Below are 19,721 nucleotides of genomic sequence, written 5' to 3'. Positions count from 1 at the left end.
CTTATTGGATATCTAAAGAGAGAATTCTTATAAATATCAGCTATGAAAATATATTAAAAAAGGAAAATATAAAAACATCCATTAGGCTTCCATGGTGTAATCTTAGAAATATTTTTGAATATAAGGTAACATATATTCCTTGTAGAAAATTTAGGAAATACAGAAAGTACAAAATGATGCTCAAATTATTTCACTCACAGATAAAACTTACATTAAAAATGTGTATATATTTCTTTTCACTATTTTTTCTATGCTGCATGTGTGTATAGTTGCTCAGTTGTGTCTGACTCTTTGTGACCCTTTGAGCTGTAGCCCAAAGGCTCCTGAGTCCATGGGATTCTCCAGGCAAGAATACTGGAGTGGGTTGCCATGCCCTTCTCCTCCAGGGTATCTTCCCAACCCAGAGATTGAACCTGTGTATCCTGTCTCCTGCCTTGCGTGCAGATTCTTTACCTGTTGAGACATCAGAGAAGCTCTTTTTCTATGTTATGTCCTCCCAGAGTTGGACTCATACTAACCATGCAATTTCCTAAGCTTCTTGTTGCATTTGTATGTTATATCATAAGCATTCTATGATATTAAATATTCTTCAGAATCATTATTTTAACAGTTCTCTGGTATTCCCTTATATAAATTTATTGTACAATTATATAACCAGTTTTTCTTCTTGAATTTCAGGGCATTTACATTTTTCTTCCTTATTCTATTAGAAATATTGCTGCTATGAGCATTACCATACCAAAGCCATTGCAAACCTTTCTGATAATTCATTCAGTGTTCATCCATAGACATGGATTTATTCCATTGAAAGGAATGCACACTTTAAAAACTTTTAATAATAACATCCAGATGTCTCTCCAGAAGGGGTGGACCAATTTAGACTCTCATTAACATAGTCCAAAGCATCTATTTCCTCCATGGAATGATTTTCAGACAAGTCTCTAGTGCTGGCCTGTTCTCTGAGCCGAGCATGCCATTTCAGTCTGAGGACTTCAGTGAATGTAGAAGCCTTCTGGGGTATTTATATCATTCTCAAGTACCTGAGAGGGTACCATTCAGAGAATGATTAGCTGTGTGCACTGTGAAGTCAGTAAAGGAAACCACACATAAACGTAGTGTGTCTTCTGTTCAGATGAACTTCCTGACAGTGGAATTACCAGGTATCAAAATAGTTTAGTCAGGTAAGTTGTTCACTGAAGTCTTAAAAATAGACAAGAACACCTATTTCTGGGAAGATCTATGTATGGGCCTGGCTTGGAATCTTTTTCAGGATCTTCATATTTCTGAACCAAGGTAGGAAAACTGTTTTACAGCCATGTTTGGTTGTTTTCAATGCTTAAATGGATTAAATTCTGATGAATCCCGCATCCCAGGGAGCAGAGAAATCCAAGCTTATCTCAATCATGGTTCCTAGGGAGCATCTCATTGCAAGGTAATGATTTTTTTTTTAACCAAATAGCTTGTTTTTAAGGAAAGAAGGGGTTGGAAAGATCTGGAAACTCACCACTAGGAAATGACTGATTAGAGAAATGGCACCTCAAGACTTCCTGCCCGGGATGTGAGTCTACAATATGATTTTGGAAGAGGAGGAGAAGGGAGGAAAGAAGCCGAGAAACTAGAAGAATGAGCTTGACTTTCTTAGAAGTAGCAGCCAAATAGCTATCCTGCTAGTGACAGGACAAACTAAGCCAAAACTACCTGCAAAGAAATCCATAGAGACAGAGAGCGCATTGCTGATTGCCAAAGGCTAGCCTGGGCACAGGGAATGAGGAGTGACTGCTAAAAGGGTAGCAAGTTTTCTTTTGTGGTGATAAAAAATTTTTTTGGCACTAGATAGAGGTAGTGGTTGCACATTATGAATATACTGCTGCTGCTGCTGCTGAGTCGCTTCAGTCGTGTCCAACTGTGCAGCCCCAGAGACGGCAGCCCACCAGGCTCCCCCATCCCTGGGATTCTCCAGGCAAGAACACTGGAGTGGGTTGCCATTTCCTTCTCCAATGCATGAAAGTGAAAAGTGAAAATGAAGCCGCTCGGTCGTGTCTGACTCACAGCAACCCCAGGGACTGCAGCCTAAGGGGCTCCTCTGTCCATGGGATTTTCCAGGCAAGAGTACTGGAGTGAGTTGCCATTGCCTTCTCCATGAATATACTAAATCCCACCAAATTGGTCAACTTGTAATAGCCAATTTTGTTATGTGAATTTCACTTCAGTTTTTTAACGGATGCATTTGTTTTAAAAAATATATATGAAACTACCTGAAAAGAAATGTTCTGTCTAGCTATTCCGAAGTTCTGCCTTTCATACAAGCACACATATGCAGAGGTATTGACCAGAAAAGAGAGAAAGCAAAATAAACAAAAACAAAACCACTAGCCCCAAGCATGTAGAATGTCAAGTTAAAAGCTAAAGGGTACCACACAGGTCATACTTAGGTGGTCCTTTCACAGACATCTTGGGGGGCAGCTCCTGAGGAAGCCCGGACCTTACCCTCTGTCCTTTGTCCACTTTTCAGAGAAGGATACAATGCCTGGCGAGACACATCCAAACCTACCGAAATCCTCGCCAAGCTCTGCAAAGACAGCAAGCTGGATGGTCCCTACTTCCGCCCTGGGAAAATACAGATAGGAAACCAGGTCTTTTCTGGAAAAACAACCTTTACCGAGGAGGACACGGGTAACTCCCCACGATGTATCCTGCTGAAGTGGTTCTTCTTTTGAAAAGCCTGCTTTCAGTGGTATTGATGACTGAAGGCAATGGTCATCTACTGTAAAGTTAATGCATGGAAAAGTACTGAGGAGGATGGAGATCACTTGTAATCCCCAAATTCAGAGATAATGATGGTGCATGGTGGTATATTTCTTCACAGTGTGTGTGGGTGTGTGTGTGCGTGCATGCAATATGCCACATTTTTACATAATTTTAAATATGCTATATATATGGTACGTTAATATACCATATATATATATATATATATAGAGAGAGAGAGTTTTCATATATATAGTTTTGTACTCTGCCTTTTCTACTTCCAATAGATTATGACAATTCTCCTTTGTTCTTTGAAACTATCTTTGATAATCTTCTATTTTGTGGCTGTGACATTTCCTTTGTGTCCATTTTTATGGTGTCACTTAATGCTTGCATGAACCTCCTTACACATAGTTTTGCATATTTCTGATGAGTCTACAGTACATATCAGAGAAGCAGAATTGTTGTGTCAGAAGATAGACAATACCTTAAAATGAATATTATATAGAATAAATACTTGGACACAACTCAAATTACCCCCATAAGTGTTACACCAACAACTCTCCTTTTCCAACACCAAGAAATAGATTTTTCCATGTGAGCAACATAGAGCATATCAGGAGGACCCCAGAAACCCTTTCATAAATTTAGGATGAGAAAAAGAAACCCCCTTTAAGGATATAAAACAATTCCTGTACTATCACACCTATCCATCTGATGCTTAAAGATTACCTATATATGGTGCAGTGCTTCTGATGCAAAAAGCCAAATTATGTACATGCTGCTGCTGCTGCTAAGTTGCTTCAGTCGTGTCTGACTCTGTGTGACCCCATAGATGGCAGCCCACCAGGCTCCTCTGTCCCTGGGATTCTCCAGGCAAGAATACTGGAGTGGGTTGCCATTTCCTTCTCCAATGTACATGCTATAGGATGTTTTGACACTCTGTTGATCCCACCACTTTAATGATTTCTTTTTAAGATTCCTTTTTACCTTGTTTTGGCTCCAAGAAATTCTAAGAGGTTTTTTGTCATGCAGAGTTATTGATGTTTAGTGTATTAACGATATAGGTTAATTTCTATGAGAAAAATACTTTTTCACAATATACTCTATTAAGCCAATTTAGTCCCTTGGCCACTATCCTGCATTTCACGATTAAACAATTTATTTGCCCACCAAAAACCTGAAATTATGTTCATCAAGATCAGTTCTTGACTGATTAAACTTTATGACAAAGATTTAATTCATCGATTACTTGTTCATCTCTATCGACTTTTACTGACTATAATTATTGCTGTTGGAAGATTCTCTTGGTAGCTTTTTATTTCTTTGGTTAAACCAGGTTCAACTTTCCTATGTCAAATTTGGCCATTCTAAAGTTTGTCAAGAAGATTTTATTCTTTCAACAATTTTTGTCTTATTTGGCAAGTGTTTTTTTCTACCAATAGTTTTTATCATGAGTTACTTTTTTAAAAATAAAATGATACATCAGAGAATCTTTTCCCTGAGTAGGTGTTGGTAGGAGTGAGAGATCTCAAGCAATAATGAGAAGAGTCATAAGACATCAATGAGCACATATTATGTTTATTTCACCACCTTGTTTAAGGGGCACTCTGATCCCCTGGGCCCTCTCCCACTATAGTGTTAGCAAATAGCTTTATGTCTCCAGAAAAAGTACCCTCTCTTGTCCCTTGAAGCCAAGTTTGTGATACAGACTGAAGGAGTCTGATTCAAGGGGTGAAGGGAGTTCTGTACTCTAAGACCCTGACTGTGCTTTGAGTCCTCTGGTCAACCCAATCTCATTTCCCAATCTCTTAACTTTTTTTCTTAATTAATTTATCTTTTTAATTAATGTATAGTTGATTTACAGCATTGTGCCAGTCTCTGCTATATAGCAAAGTTGGTAAGAAAAGCCAGGTCTCTGCTATACAGCAAAGTCTTTCCTCAGTTATACACATATACACATTTTAAAAATATTCTTTTTCATTATAATTTATCCCAGAATATTGGCTATAGTCCCTTGTGCTATACAGTAGGACCTATTCTAAACATAATGGCTTGCATCTACCAAACCCAAACTCCCAGTCCATCCCCCTTAGCCCTCTCCCCCTTGGCAACCACAAGCCTGATCTTTACGTCTGTGAGTCTATTTCTATTTCATAGATAGATTCACTCTCTTTCCCCCTCCCACCGCTCTACTCCCACCTCTTTCCATTTTATTTGTCCTATTTCTTTTTCGCTATCTCTTCTCTCTACCTGTATATTTTCTCTCTACTTGTATGTTTAAATAAACCTTTCAAACACTTTAAGGGAGTGTTTGAAAGTGTATCTGACAGTTCATCACTGTCCCCTTACAGGAACATGCATCTGACAAGTCCCTTTATTTTTCTCTGTTCCATGCAGATGAGATGGTGGAGTCGTATGAGCACTTGGCCCTCAGGGTTTTACACTCTTGGGAGGATATTCCAGAGGTTGGGTGTAAGCTGGTTCCTGAGCACATAGAAACACGGCCACTGTACCACAAGGATAAGCCTGGCATGGAGCAGGTAGTGGCCAAGAAATATTCATCCCCAACAAATGAGACTTTTGCCCTAAAAGTTAATCTTGTTTGTGCCATATAGTAATGGTTCCCAACCGGGGACAATTTTTCTCCCTCCTAGCCTGGATATTTAGCAATGTCTGAAATATCAATATTTTTGGTTGTCTCAAGTGGGTGAGGGTGCTGCTGGCTTCTAGTGGGAAGAGGCCAGAGATCCTGCTAAACATCCTATTTTGTACTGGGCAGCCCCCCACAAGAAAGAATTATTCAGCCCCAAGTGAAGGTTAAGATTGAGAAACTCTGCCCTAAAATCAGAGTTGGATTTATTGCTCTTTCCTTTTTATGATTTGAGTAATCAAATTCTTTCAGAAGAAAACTGGCATTTAAGAAAGTTCAAAACCCATTTGATGTACCCAAGAATTTGTCCAAAATCTATCAGTAACCACACAGCCCACTAGTTTTCCCAGAGGGGCAATAGATGGAGGCTTATGTTGAAGAATTAGCAAAAACAAGCTGTGTGGAAGATAACTAGAGATCTGGGTTATGAGTTGGAAGGGAAAAGAAAATACCTTTATTAAGAAACTTTTAATGTCCTAGACCCCTTATGAAGATAATATCACTCAGTTAGGATAACCAAGGATATATTTATCCATATTATGGCCATTTTGAGAATAAAAGAGGGCATTATTAATAATTAAGCTGCTACAAAGGTTTTCCTAGACAACCAGAGATGTAGGGATCACCTAAGCCTTATTTCTTAATATTGCTTCATGATGAAATTATTATGATCCTTACTTTTAAGAAATTGTGGTTAGGAGAGTTTAAGTAACTTGCACAAAGTTACTCAGCTGGTAAACAATCTGCCTGCAATGCAGGAGACCCCCATTTAATTCCTGGGTTGGGAAGATCCCCTGGAAAAGGGATAAGCTACCTACTCCAGTGTTCTTGGGCTTCCCTGGCGGATCAGATGGTAACAAATCGACCTACAGTGGAGGAGACCTAGGTTCAATCCCTGGGTTGGGAAGATCCCCTTGAAGAGGGCATGACAACCCACTCCAGTATTCTTCCCTGGAAGATCCCCATGGACAGAGGAGCCTGGCAGGCTACAGTCCATGGATTTCCAAAGAGTTGGTCATAACCGAGCAACTAAGAACAGCACAACACGAGCTGGGATTTAACCCAGACAGCTTGAGTCCCTAGTTCTGTCCCAGCTCTGAATTCACTCACTGTGTTGTCTGGGCAAAGCAAGTGAGCTTGACTATAATGGGGCAGGAAGACCCTCCCTGCTATCCCAGGCATGGTGGAATATAAACCTAGTCTCACTAGTTTCCCCTAGCCAAAGCTCCTCCTTCACCCAAATCCTACGAATCCTCCCCACTCTGTTGACAGCCCCACTTACTTCATATAAAAATTTCCCTGACCATCCCAGCCTTTGCTGATCACACTAGCATGTGTGGGAGTATCTGGAAAGAATGCACTTTTATCAGCTGTAGAAGCTTATGGTTATTTCTCGAGGTTTACTCCGAGATCTTTGAAATCTTTTGGTTACTGGTATCCCTCATGTTCAGAGAAGGCAATGGCAACCCCCTCCAGTACTCTTGCCTGGCAAAGCCCATGGACGGAACAGCCTGGTGGGCTGCAGTCTGTGGGGTTGCTACGAGTCGGACACGACTAAGCGACTTCACTTTCACTTTTCACTTTCATGCACTGGAGAAGGAAATGGCAGCCTACTCCAGTGTTCTTGCCTGGAGAATCCCAGGGACAGGGGAGCCTGGTGGGCTGTTGTCTCTGGGGTCGCACAGAGTCGGACACGACTTAGCAGCAGCAGCAGCAGCATCCCTCATTTTGCCTGTCAGATGTGGCTTCTTGGTTAAAGGTGAATGTTAATGTCTGTTGCCTGGGAAAGTCCATGGACAGAGGAGCCTGGTGGGCTACAGTCCAAGGGGTTGTGAAGAGTCAGACACAACTGAGCCACTGAGCACATAATGTCTCTTTAGAAACCCTAGGAATATAATCCTTCATTTAATTGGAGTGGGTAGCCTATCCCTTCTCCTCGGATCTTCCTGACCCAGGAATCGAACTGGGGTCTCCTGCATTGCAGGTGGATTCTTTACCAACTGAGCTATCAGGGAAGCCCAGAATTGGTTCATCACCTCCCAAACGCTAGCTCTTTGCTTACATTGTCCCTTCCTCTGGAAATCCTTTTTGTCCCCCTAGCCAAAGCTCCTCCTTCACCCAAATCCTACAAATCTTCCGCACTCTGTTGACAGCCCCACTTACTTCATGTAAAATCTTTCCTGACCGTCCCAGCCTTTGCTGATCACTCACCTTCTTGCCTGCGCTGACAGAGCACGTAGAGTACATGCAACAGAGCTGAACACAGAATCCACTGGACCTTCTTCCCACCTGGGCCTTCAGATCCCTGGAAACAGGGTAAATTTTGGTGTATGGAGTCCAGAGCAACAGATGGAAGATCCTATTCTATCACTAATTAGCCACAGGACTTTGGATCATTTCTTTGACTTCTCTGAACCTTACTTTCTTATGGCTAGGGTGAGCATTGGTGGAGCTGGTGGATGTTAAGGTACATTGGAGGCAATGAAGCATGATACTTCTGACAGATAGTTGAATCTCGTAATCCTTAGGGGTTGGTAAGAAAAGCCAGGTCGCTATAGAGTCAGCAGATAAGATTTGAATCCAGGCTCTGCTATATATTGCCTGTGTAAATATGTGCAAGACATTTCTCATCTGCCAAGTAGGAATTTCTGCCTAGTGGAGATATTGGAGGCATTAATGAGACAATGCTTTCAATTGCACAGGGCTGCCTCTACCACATAGTAGGTGCTCAATAAGGTTTGCCCTTCTCTTGATATATGCTCAAATTTTTAATAAAAATGTAAGTTCTGTCTTTGTCAACAAATATTCTAAATATAGTATGGATAATATTATTATATTATATTTACCTAATAACTATTCCTAGTAAAGTGAAAGTGTTAGTATCTCAGGCATGTCTGACTCTTTGCAACCCCATGGACTGTAGCACACCAAGATCCTCTGTTTATGTAATTCTTCAGACACAGATACTGGAGTGGGTTGCCATTCCCTTCTCCAGGGTATCTTCCTCATCCAGGGATCGAACCCGAGTCTCTTATGTTTCCTGCATTGCAGGCGTATTCTTTACCATCTGAGCCACCGGAGACTCAACCCTAGTAAAGGGATCTGTTACAACTGTGAATGGTCAGTGTCCATGTGGTAACCACACTTTCCCCAAAAAAGCTAGAGTCTTCTTTTCTTAATAAGGGCCGTCTGCAGATGTGGGTGGATATGTTTCCTGAAGATATGCCTCCGCCTGGACCTCCTGTTGACATTTCTCCAAGGAAACCCAAAGGGTAAGTAGTTGCAACCTCATCTTCAAGGAAAGAGACTGTGGTGGCAGACTAAAAGACCTGGTCTCTGACACATTACGTCAATCAGCTGACACCTGATAATCATGCCTGACTTTTCCACCTGGTCAGTTACATCAGGGGGTGAGTGGTGGTGGTAATAGTAGCAATGAGGGTGGAAATAGTGGCCCCTGTTTTATGGTAAGAGCCCTGCGTGTCAACATTCTTCCACTTTCTGAAAAATGTTGGTTAATGGAAGGAGGATCTGCTCAGAGAAGTTCATATTCTTGATGATTCCAGCTGGGACACCTGGTTTTGATGGAACGAAGACCTTAAGTCTTAATATTTTGAACTTGGTAAAGTTGAGGAAGCTTATAGACTCAAAAGCAATACCAGAATCACATAGACATCAATCGACTCAACCTCCAGGGTCTTCAACCTACGTCTCCCTTCCCTTATCCCAGGTATGAACTGAGAGTAACCATCTGGAACACAGAAGATGTCATTTTGGAGGATGAGAATATCTTCACAGGACAAAAATCGAGTGATATTTACGTTAAAGGGTAAGATCATCAGCAAACTCCATCCACCCTTTCCTTCTCCTGTTCACCCTAAACCCCAACCAAACTATGCCTCATGAAGGCACTCCACCCACACCTCACAAAAGGAGGCTTTCTTACTCACCCTGTTAGAAAGGTCACTTTCTTTGTCAAATATTTGGTCATTTTACCAAGAATGATTATCTCATGAAATATTTTTGTGAGAAAAATTTGTTTATATAAATGTCTCTTCCTGTTAAATGTTGAATGCCTAAACTTTTTGAATGACGTTCAAAATACATTTACACCAGCAGGAAGTAGTGAGCTATAGTGCTATTGATGAAAGATTAAGTGTTAAGATTATAAGCGTGCATGCTAAATTGCATCAGGTGTGTCTGACTCTTTGCGACCCTATGGACTATAGTCCACCAGGCTCCTCTTTCTGTGGGATTCTCTAGGCAAGAATACTGGAACGGGTTGCCATTTCCTCCTCCAGAGATCTTCCCAATTCAGGGATCAAACTTGAGGCTCTTATGTCTCCTGCACTGGCAGGCAGGTTCTTTACCACTAGCACCGCCCGGGAAGCCCACAGTGAAGCGAAGATTGCTCAGTTGTGTCTGATTCTTTGCAACGCCCATGGACTACACAGTCCAAGGAATACTCCAGGCCAGAATACTGGAGTGGGTAGCTGTTTCCTTCTCCAGGGGATCTTCCCAACCCAGCGATCAAATCCAGGTCTCCCACATTGCAGGTGGATTCTTCACCAGCTGAGCCACAGCCTAACACAAAAGTTGAAATTTATTACCTTTTCATTTGCTAGTTTGATTTAAAAAAAAAATTACCGACCTAGGAAACTAAATAATTTGTATCTCTGTCTTACATCTTGGCTAGGACACAAATGCCTTTGTAGGTTTCCCTCAGCCCCTAGTCAGGGAGGGAGAGGAGGTGGCAGAGAATCAGAAACAATACGACTTAAACATGTACCCTAATCAAGGTGGAGGGGATATACATGCACACATAGCTGATTCACTTGGTTGTACAGCAGAAACTAACACAACATTGTAAAGCAATTACACTCCAATTTAAAAAATAAGAAAAGAATTGTGGTTCTTTTCACAGAAAAATTTCAAAGAAGCAATAATTTTTCTCTCCACAAACTCTGAGGAAGTCAAGAAATTACTTAGAGGTTTTCGAAATAAACATTGCATAACCTAAGGTATTCTCTGATTTAAAAAATAAAAATAGAATAATCATCATAATAACATATAGAACTTATCTATAATAATAACTATAGATAGCTTCTCATCCAAAGTCTTCTCGATAAACTACTTATTTTCAAAATATTCAGTATACTCTCAAATGCAAACAATAAAGCATAAATATTATTGTAATAAAGTGTACCAATTTTTTAACAACAACAACAAAAAGTATGCCCTCAGATAAAACTCATCTCAGAAACAGTAAATTCTTTTCAGTTTTATCTCTTTGTCTTCCCCCAACAAGAAGCCGTCTTCATCACTGACACTCTCATTTCTGGTATGCCATTAAGTCTTATTCATTTTAGGTCCCAAATAGCTGTCAGCAGCACCCATTCTCTTCATCGTCACCACATCATCATCTTTTTTAAAAAATAATTTTATGTATTTGTTTATCTTTGGCTGTGCTGGGTCTTCATTGCTGTGCGGGTTTTTCTCTAGTTGCGGCAAGCCAGGGCTGCTTTGTTGTGATGCATGGGCTTCTCCTTGTTGTGGCTTCTCTTGTTGCACAGCACAGGCTCTAGGACACGTGGGCTGCAGTAAATGCGGTTCCCGGGCTCTAGAGCCCAGGCTCGGTTGCTCCAAGGCATGTGAGATCTTCCCGGACCAGGAATCAAACCCACACCTCCTGCTTTCGCAGGCAGATTCTTTACCACGTAGCCACCAGGAAAGCTCCATCACCATCTTTCCCTCCATCATTTCTTGCTGGGGTCAGTACTATCTGAATTGGTCTCTCCATATTCAGTCTTACCTCCAATAATCTGTTCTCCACATTGAAAAATGAGTTATCTTTTAAAATCACAATCTGATCACATCGGTCCTGTACTTAAAACCCTTTAATGACATCCTGTTTTCTCTGGACAAGGATCTAAAGTCTCTCATAAGTCCTAAAATATCACATATAATGAGCTGCCACCTATCGTCTCACTGGATCAGTTCTCCCCCTTGCCTTCTCTAGTCACACTGAGCTTCCCTCCTGTCTTAGAATGTGCCCTAACTTCTTCTTCCATAGGGCTTTGCATATCCCTCACTGGTGACTTCTTCCACCCCACTCATTTCCCTCCATCCTCTCCCCTCCATGCCTCCACAAAGGCAAAGATCACCTCTGCTTGCTCCCCATCACCCCCAGCATTTGGCTCAGCCCTTGCCTCATAACGGATACCACACATACCTTGACTGGCCAAGCACCATCTTTAGCTAAATAAAGGTACTCTTACCAAATAAAAGTACTCTTAGGGCTTCCCTGATAGCTCAGTTGGTAAAGAATCTGCCTGCAATGCAGGAGACCCTGGTTTGATTCCTGGGTCGGGAAGATCCTCTGGAGAAGAGATGGCTACCCACTCCAGTATTCTTGGGCTTCCCTAGTGGCTCAGCTGGTAAAGAATCTGCCTGTAATGTGGGCGACCTGGGTTCGATCCATGGGTTGGGAAGATCTCCTGGAGAAGGGAAAGGCTACCCACTCCAGTATCCTGGCCTGGAGAATTCCATGGACTCTACAGTCCATGGGGTCGCAAAGAGTCGGACACGACTGAACGACTTTCACTACCTAAATAAAGGCACCCTTATCTAAATAATTGTGCCTTTACCTTGAGTGCTACCACTCTTCTCAGAAGAGAAGTATCTTTATCTGCTCTGGGGTAGTTTGGGGTAGAGGAAGGGATATTTGCTTTCAGAAAATAAGTGGTATGGCATTATCAATTAGTTTTAATTAAAAGTACCTATTTTCTCAAGAGTTAATTAGCCATGGATAAAGTGCTAGAGGAAAATGTATTTATACTAGCTTACTTTATACTCAGCACAGAGGAGAAAGACCAGATAATACTAAGAGGAAATAACATAATAGATCATTCGGAGTACACAAAGCTCTGGACGTATATTATCTCATGCAATTCCTCAGAATGCCCATGAACTAGATTCTGTGATTGCTTCCATGTTCCAGATGCAACAAAGGCACAGAGAGTTTAGCTAACTTATCTATGGAATGGAGTAATGTAATAAAATGTAGTGTAATATAGTGGGTGCGGAAATGCCCCCTCCCCCACAAAGAAGTCTCCCAGGGTGAGAAGAAACTCATATTAAACTTTCATTTCACATTTCCTGAGTTTTCCCTCTTCGTTGCATGGGGCTTCAGATCTACGCAAGAACTACCAAAGACAATTCCTTAACCTGACTTAGAACGAGAGTCTTCTTTCAAAGTGCTTCAGACCCTTTGATCCCTATTTATTGCTTGCAGATTCAATGAAAGTTTCCATCTGAATCTAACTATATCATAATTTTAAAACTGTGATCCGTGACCACAGTGAAGCTACTTCAATCACTTTGGTGATGCTGATGCATGAACAGTGTACTCAGAGTGTTTACTTCTTTCTCTGTCTTTATTCAGGTGGTTAAAGGGTTTGGAAGATGACAAGCAGGAGACAGACGTGCACTACAACTCCCTGACCGGAGAGGGGAACTTCAACTGGCGCTTTCTATTTCCGTTTCAATATCTCCCAGCAGAGAAGCAAATGGTCATTTCCAAGAGGGAGCATATATTTTCATTAGAGAAGACGGAGTGTAAGACGCCAGCTGTGTTGGTGCTCCAGGTTTGGGATTTTGAAAGGCTGTCCTCAGATGATTTTCTGGGTAAGGTGGAGGCTTTATCAAAGTCATATTAATGCTGAGGGTTCTATCCCAGCTTCTGGAGAGCTTAGTCTGAGTTTGCTCCACAAATAATCATTTTGATGCTGTTTAACAATTTTGATAGCAAAATATTGAAACATTCCAAATAGCCCTTAATATAAGGTAATTGACTCAGTAAGTTATGGTACATCCCTATGGTAGAAGATACATATTCAAGTAACCTTAAATTGATCTTTGCTCCAATGCCAAGAAGCTGTTAAATTTTGAGCTAATTATTGGTCTCCTCCGTACCTCAGTTTTCCTCACTTGTAAAATGGAAATAATAATATTATATACCTCAGAGGGTATTGGGAGCTATATATTTGATAATCTAATTTAAAAATGAAGTACAGTGTTTCATACATGGTAGTGTTCAATAAGTAATAACCCTGAAGCCATTAAAAAATTAGAATATTTAACTAGTTGGATAGTTAGGCAAGGTGCATTAAATGAAAAAAGTATGTAAAAAAAAAATCCTCTTGTGGTAAAAAGTATGTTTATTTGTATAAGAGAAAGAGATAGTCAGAGACAGCCAAACAGACAGAAAGACTGACATGAGGGTATGAACTGAGTAGGGCAGTGGTTAACTTTTGGGAGGTAGGATTATGAAAATTATTTTTTTTTGCTCATGTACACATTCTAAATGTCCACAGTTAACAAGTATTACTTTTGCAATAGGAAAGATTATTAAAGATAGAGAAATATAATGTCATCTCATGGCATTCTCTTATTATGACTTATATTTATTTGTTGAAAACTAGTGAATGTAACCAAATAGAAGCAGATTTACAGATACAGAGAACAAACTAGTGGTTACCGATGGGGAGAGAGAAGGGGGAGGGGCAACCCAGGGGTGGGGGTGGGGGAGGTACAAACCACTGAGTGTGAAATAGGCTCCAGGATGGATTATACAACATAGGGAAGTAGGGTAAATATTTTATAACAACTGTGAGTGGAAACTAACCCCTTAAAGATTGTATATAAATTTTCTTATAAGAGAAAATTCATTGTTGAGAACCCACGAAGGTACTGGAAGAGTAGCTACCGGGACAGTAAGACTTAGTCCCCAACCTGGAGGAGTTTAATGGACTCAGAGAGGGAGGGGTGGTGAGGGGAGGAGGTTCTTCTAGGCTGATCAGTGCTAAGGCAGGGAAAAGCTCAGAGGATAGACGCAGAATCTAGATCATACTCAGGGAACAGAGAAGAGGCCCAGCAGATGACATCAGAAACTAAACTTGAAAGTTACATTCGGTAGCTCTGCCCTGGTCTTCTACCTGCTGCCACACTACTTTCTTTTATTTAATACTTTTTTTTTTTTTTAACGTGGACCACTTTTTAAAGTCCTTAAGAATTTGCTATGATATTGCTTCTGTTTTATGTTTTGACTTTTGGGCCGCAAGGCATATGGGATCTTAAGCTCCCTGAGCAGGGATTGAACCCACACCCTCTGCAATGGAAGACAAAGTCCCAACCACTGGACTGCCAGGGAAGTCCTGGTGCGCTGCCACATTATTAATGCTTTAAATGCAACAAACATCTCTTGGCCATATCTGTGTCCTGGATACCTAGCACAACCTATTGATTCCTTGTGGTCCTGACTGAATGACCAGTGAGAGGATAGATGAATGGGTGGGTGAATGAGGATAATGACGGATTTTAAAGCCCTTCCCTAACCTGTTAAGGGCATCTCTTCACAGGCTCCCTGGAGATGAACCTCAATAGTTTCCCCCGAGCAGCGAAGTCTGCCAAAGCCTGTGACCTCACCAAATTTGAAAATGCAAGTGAGGAGAGCAAGATTTCCATATTCCAGCAAAAGCGTGTGCGGGGCTGGTGGCCTTTTGCTAAAAGCAAAGAACTCACAGTAAGTGAGAGCCGTAGAAGATGGGGTGGGGCAGGCAGAGGACCCATGCTCTTTAAATGAGTCATTTTGTAAACTTCAAGAAAAATGACTTGAAATGACAGAGAGCCCTTTACGGCAAAGGTTCTTCTGAGAAGCAAGAATTCTGAAAAATGTATAAATGCATTAAGCCCTCTGTATTTCAGCATGCTTGATTTAATAGCAATTTATGTCAGGGTGGGTTTCCATCCTCTTGGTTTGAACATATGCCTCTGGCATTAATTTTTTTCAACATCTCTTGAAATTACGCATACATTCCTGACAAATGTGCAATTTCAATGCAAATGCTTCATCCCTTCACCTTCAAACGAAAAACTCAATTTAAAAAGTGATCCATCCTTTTAAAACTTGCTCCAGGGGATGCTGGCAGAAAGCAGAGCCATTCGCCCCTTTCCCAACTTGCCAACTTGCTCCATCCTGCATGGCACATACTGTAGGAGTTCAGACATTTCACGAGTAGTGGGAAGAAAGTTTCTCTTATCCTTTCGTTGAGCCCCCTCATCACTCCTGTGTAAGGGAGGATGGAGGACTCCAGCACTGAGTGAAGTTGAGAAAGGGGACCAGGACTGCATGGATGGCCCCTTTTTGCTTCTGTCCTTGTCTTGGGGGGAGCGTGTTCTCCCTTCTGCTCCTAGTGCCCAGAGGTCAAAACAAACCCAAGTCAGGACCTTTCAGGTCACAGGTCTGGGTAGAGACCGAGTTCTCCATCTCTCTCTGTTCTACGGACTCAGTGGGGACAAGGCAAGGATTTCTTTGAGCCTAACTGGGTAAACGGCAGCTGCTGACCTGACTCCATAGGGTCTAGTTCTGGTGTGTGTTCTTGAAGGCTTTCTCTTCCCTCCATTCTCACTTCAGTCCCCTCTGTGAGATGGGATCGGAAGAATGAGAATTCAAGCAGGCTCCTTCTTTCCTGTCCCCTCAAGTATGCACTGAGGTTTTACTATATGGCAACCTCTGCACTCCATTCCAAGCTTCATGGCTTAGCACATAATAGATGCTCAGTTAGTGAACTGACTGATGAATGGATGAGTTCAGAAATGAAGGTTCATAGCAATGTTATTCATAATACCTCAAATTGGAGCCATCCAAATGTCTATCAACTGATGAATGGATAAACAAATTTGATATGTTAATAAAAATTTCAGAAACACAGACCTGATTGAAGTAAAGAGGCATTTATTTGAGGTTTGTTAGGACTACAGCCAGAGAGAGGCAGATTCAAGAAGCACTTGAGTTGTGTTCTGTTCCACTACAAAATGAGGGAGCCTGGTAAAGGCAAAACACCACAAAATTAAGCAGACTTTTTTTGGTTACCAATCAGAAACCCAGCTGGCGAGAAGGGTGCTTTTTAAGCAAGGATTGTTTGGAGTTTGAAATGATTACATTGTTGCAAAAGGAGGGGCGATCGTTGAAACTGCAAGGTTGCAGGGAGCAGCTGATGGCAGATACTGTTTTGAAGATGGCTAGTGAAGGAGATCAGCCCTGGGATTTCTTTGGAAGGAATGATGCTAAAGCTGAAACTCCAGGACTTTGGCCACCTCATGGGAAGAGTTGACTCATTGGAAATGACTTTGATGCTGGGAGGGATTGGGGGCAGGAGGAGAAGGGGACGACAGAGGATGAGATGGCTGGATGGCATCACTGACTCGATGGACGTGAATCTGAGTGAACTCCGGGAGTTGGTGATGGACAGGGAGGCCTGGTGTGCTGCGATTCATGGGGTCGCAAAAAGTCGGACACGACTGAGCGACTGAACTGAACTGAACTGAACTGACTGGGGTCGCGAAGTCGGGCACGACTGAGTGACTTCACCTTCACTTTTCACTTTCATGCATTGGAGAAGGAAATGGAAACCCACTCCAGTGTTTTTGCCTGGAGAATCCCAGGGACGGGGGAGCCTGGTGGACTGCCGTCTATGAGGTCGCACAGAGTCGGACACGACTGAAGCGACTTAGCAGCAGCAGCAGCAGCAGTAGCAGTGGTGTCTGAAGGAGATCAGTCCTGGGTATTCATTGGAAGGACTGAAACTAAAGCTGAAGCTCCAATACTGTGGCTGCCTCATGCGAACAGTTGACTCATTGGAAAAGACTCTGATGCTGGGAAGGACTGGGGGCAGGAGGAGAAGGGAACAACAGAGGATGAGATGGCTGGATGGCATCACTGACTCGATGGACATGAGTCTGAGTGAACTCCGAGAGTTGGTGATGGACAGGGAGGCCTGGCGTGTTGCAGTTCATGGGGTCGCAAAGAGTCAGACATGACTGAGTGACTGAACTGAACTGAGTGGTGTCTTAGAATTTGATACAGTTCAGAAGAGTGAAGTTCTCAATGATTTAGGAACTTGCATCCATAAAACCACCTGGTTCCATTTTGGATGCCTGAAACATAGTTAGTCCATTTTGAGTTTTAAGTGGCTTTAAATATGTCACCATCAGGTTTATCCATATAATGGAATAAAATTTAACCACAAAAAAGTATAAAGTGTTGATACATGCTCCAACAGTAGACTGCTAGCTATCTCTCCAGCAGAAGCAGGTTATTTGGGATTAACAGAGTTGCAGTTTGAGGTCTGCAACCATGACTAGCCATGTGCAAGTCCCCAGCAAAAAAATGGACAGAACTCTTTTATGGAGGGAAAAAGGCAGCTGGGAGTGCTATAGTTAACAAAGACTCCATGGCTTTCCGTTGGCTGAGTCGTGACTGTCTCTCATTGGACGAGCTGTGGCCAGGCGAGAAGAGGAAGTCTTTCTTCTTCCTGTTAGGCTCTGCTGTCTGCATAGGGCATGACAGCCCCCTTTTCTGATCTCTCCACTCTATTTTAATTGAGATTTCTGTCTACTCACTTTTACAGTTTCCATGCCTGTAAAATGAGTAGTTTAGACTGGGTGCCTCCAAGATGTGTTTCTAGCAAAGACATTTTCTATTTCCAACTCTGCATGAACTCCCCTACTGTGCCTTGAAGCCAGCAGTCAGAACATCACTGTCCTCTTATTCCAATTACCAGCAGCCAGGAGGGGTTTGTTTATGGGCTCTGCCACCTGCCAGGCTTATTTTTAAAGCCACTTATCTGTACACCCAAGTGGTGTAATTGAGAGACTTGGATCACACAGCTCCTAGTGTGGAATATGGATAGTGAGTGAAAAACAGCTCCAAATGGAATTGCAAAAGCACGGGCATCCTTTGGTGAAGGAACGGGAATATGTATAGAACATGTTTTTCATGAAACACATTGCATTATGCATCTAATTATCCTGCTAAAAGCAACCTTCAAAGAAATCACTCTTTTAGGAGATGAAGATCAGGAAGCTTCTTTTATAGGTTAATCTTTTGAGTCTACAGGTAGGTAGCCCAGGTAAGTCCCAAGAGCATAATAACTAAAATTAAAAGAGATGTTTCTTTGCTCTCAGTTTAGTATGAAAAAACAGTTGTCAGCATTTACTACGGCTCTATACTCATATGCTAGGCGCTAAAGGCTCAGCAATCAATAAGACACATTCCTGCCATCCAGAAATTCACAGTTTAGCTGAGGAGACCTGTAGACAGACAACCTATCTGAAGAGTACATGGCAAATTCAGATTCTACAGGAGCAGAGAGGGGAGATATTTTTCACCTGAAGATAGTTTTTAAGACAAACTATATTATATGCATTTATAGAAAATTCAAAAGACACTAAAATGCAGAAAGGAAGAAATAGTGCCCATATGCACATTGCTCAAAAAAACAACTGCTAATACATATTGTTATTCCCAATATATATAGATTTTGGTTAATTTTATATAGTCTTAATCATTCTATGTTAAAAATAATGCCTTGTTCATTTTGTTTTATTCAGTGTTATAATAAGCATTCCTCTACATAGTATTATGAATATGATTAACTGTTTATATTCTCAAAATAGAAATGCCGCAGTTAGATCATGTGTTTTTCCTCAACATATGTTCATTTAAAAAAATTTAAGTGTGCAGAAAAGTTGACCAGGACAAGGGTCAGCCACATACTCACCATCTAGACTCACCATTTGTTGATATTTTGCCATAATTATTTTGCCTATATATGTGAATATATATATATGTGTGTGCATATATATATATGTATAGGTATAGATACACACACACATACATTGGCTGAACCACTTAGGAGTAAGTTGTAGACATTCTAACACTTTACCCCTGAATACTTCCACGTGCATCTCCTGAGAATATGGACATCCTCTTACATAACTATAATGCCATCATCACATATAAATTAATAATATTGCCTAATATAACTTGATACCCATATCCTATTCATTTCTCCTTCTGTAGAAAGGATGCCCTATTGTCCTCAAATGTATTTTATAGCTGTTTTTTAAAACTAAGATTCAGTCATAGTTGATATGTTGCTATTACTTATCTTTATGATCTATTTTATTTTCAAATAGGCCCCCAGCCATTTTTATCTAGCATCTGTCTATCTATCTGGCTATCTATCTATCTATCCATCCATATATTATCTAACTATATCATTGTTTTTCATTTATTAGTTGGCATTTATGTGTTAAGAGCTTTCTCTTATCAAATGGATATATATTATAGTCACCACATCCCCTAAAAAAATCAGATAAATGTTTAATTCTCTCCATTCACTACCAAGTTTTTGAATCAAGAATTAGTGTAAGATTCATACTTAGTGGTATGAGATTTTTTTCTCTTGCTTTTTTTTGT

At 41.2% G+C, this 19,721-nt stretch overlaps 1 protein-coding gene across 2 annotated transcripts in view; it reads left to right on the top strand.

The window, feature by feature from the left end:
- Positions 1 to 19,721, top strand: part of FER1L6 (fer-1 like family member 6) — a 173,116-nt gene that overhangs the window by 142,703 nt on the left and 10,692 nt on the right. The window contains exons 34-39 of one of the 2 annotated variants that reach the window (XM_069599920.1): positions 2,513 to 2,673; positions 5,146 to 5,288; positions 8,582 to 8,670; positions 9,129 to 9,227; positions 12,843 to 13,084; positions 14,818 to 14,981. In XM_069599920.1, coding sequence (XP_069456021.1) covers positions 2,513 to 2,673; positions 5,146 to 5,288; positions 8,582 to 8,670; positions 9,129 to 9,227; positions 12,843 to 13,084; positions 14,818 to 14,981 — 898 coding nt within the window. Of the gene's footprint in view, positions 1 to 2,512; positions 2,689 to 5,145; positions 5,289 to 8,581; positions 8,671 to 9,128; positions 9,228 to 12,842; positions 13,085 to 14,817; positions 14,982 to 19,721 lie in introns of both variants that reach the window. The other variant, XR_011258974.1, reaches the window with a different exon arrangement.

The sequence above is a fragment of the Ovis canadensis genome, chromosome 9 (assembly GCF_042477335.2).
Source record: "Ovis canadensis isolate MfBH-ARS-UI-01 breed Bighorn chromosome 9, ARS-UI_OviCan_v2, whole genome shotgun sequence".
NCBI classification, from domain to species: Eukaryota; Metazoa; Chordata; class Mammalia; order Artiodactyla; family Bovidae; genus Ovis; species Ovis canadensis.
Note: the sequence above shows the minus strand (reverse complement) of the source record. Positions and strands in the feature narration are given on the sequence as shown.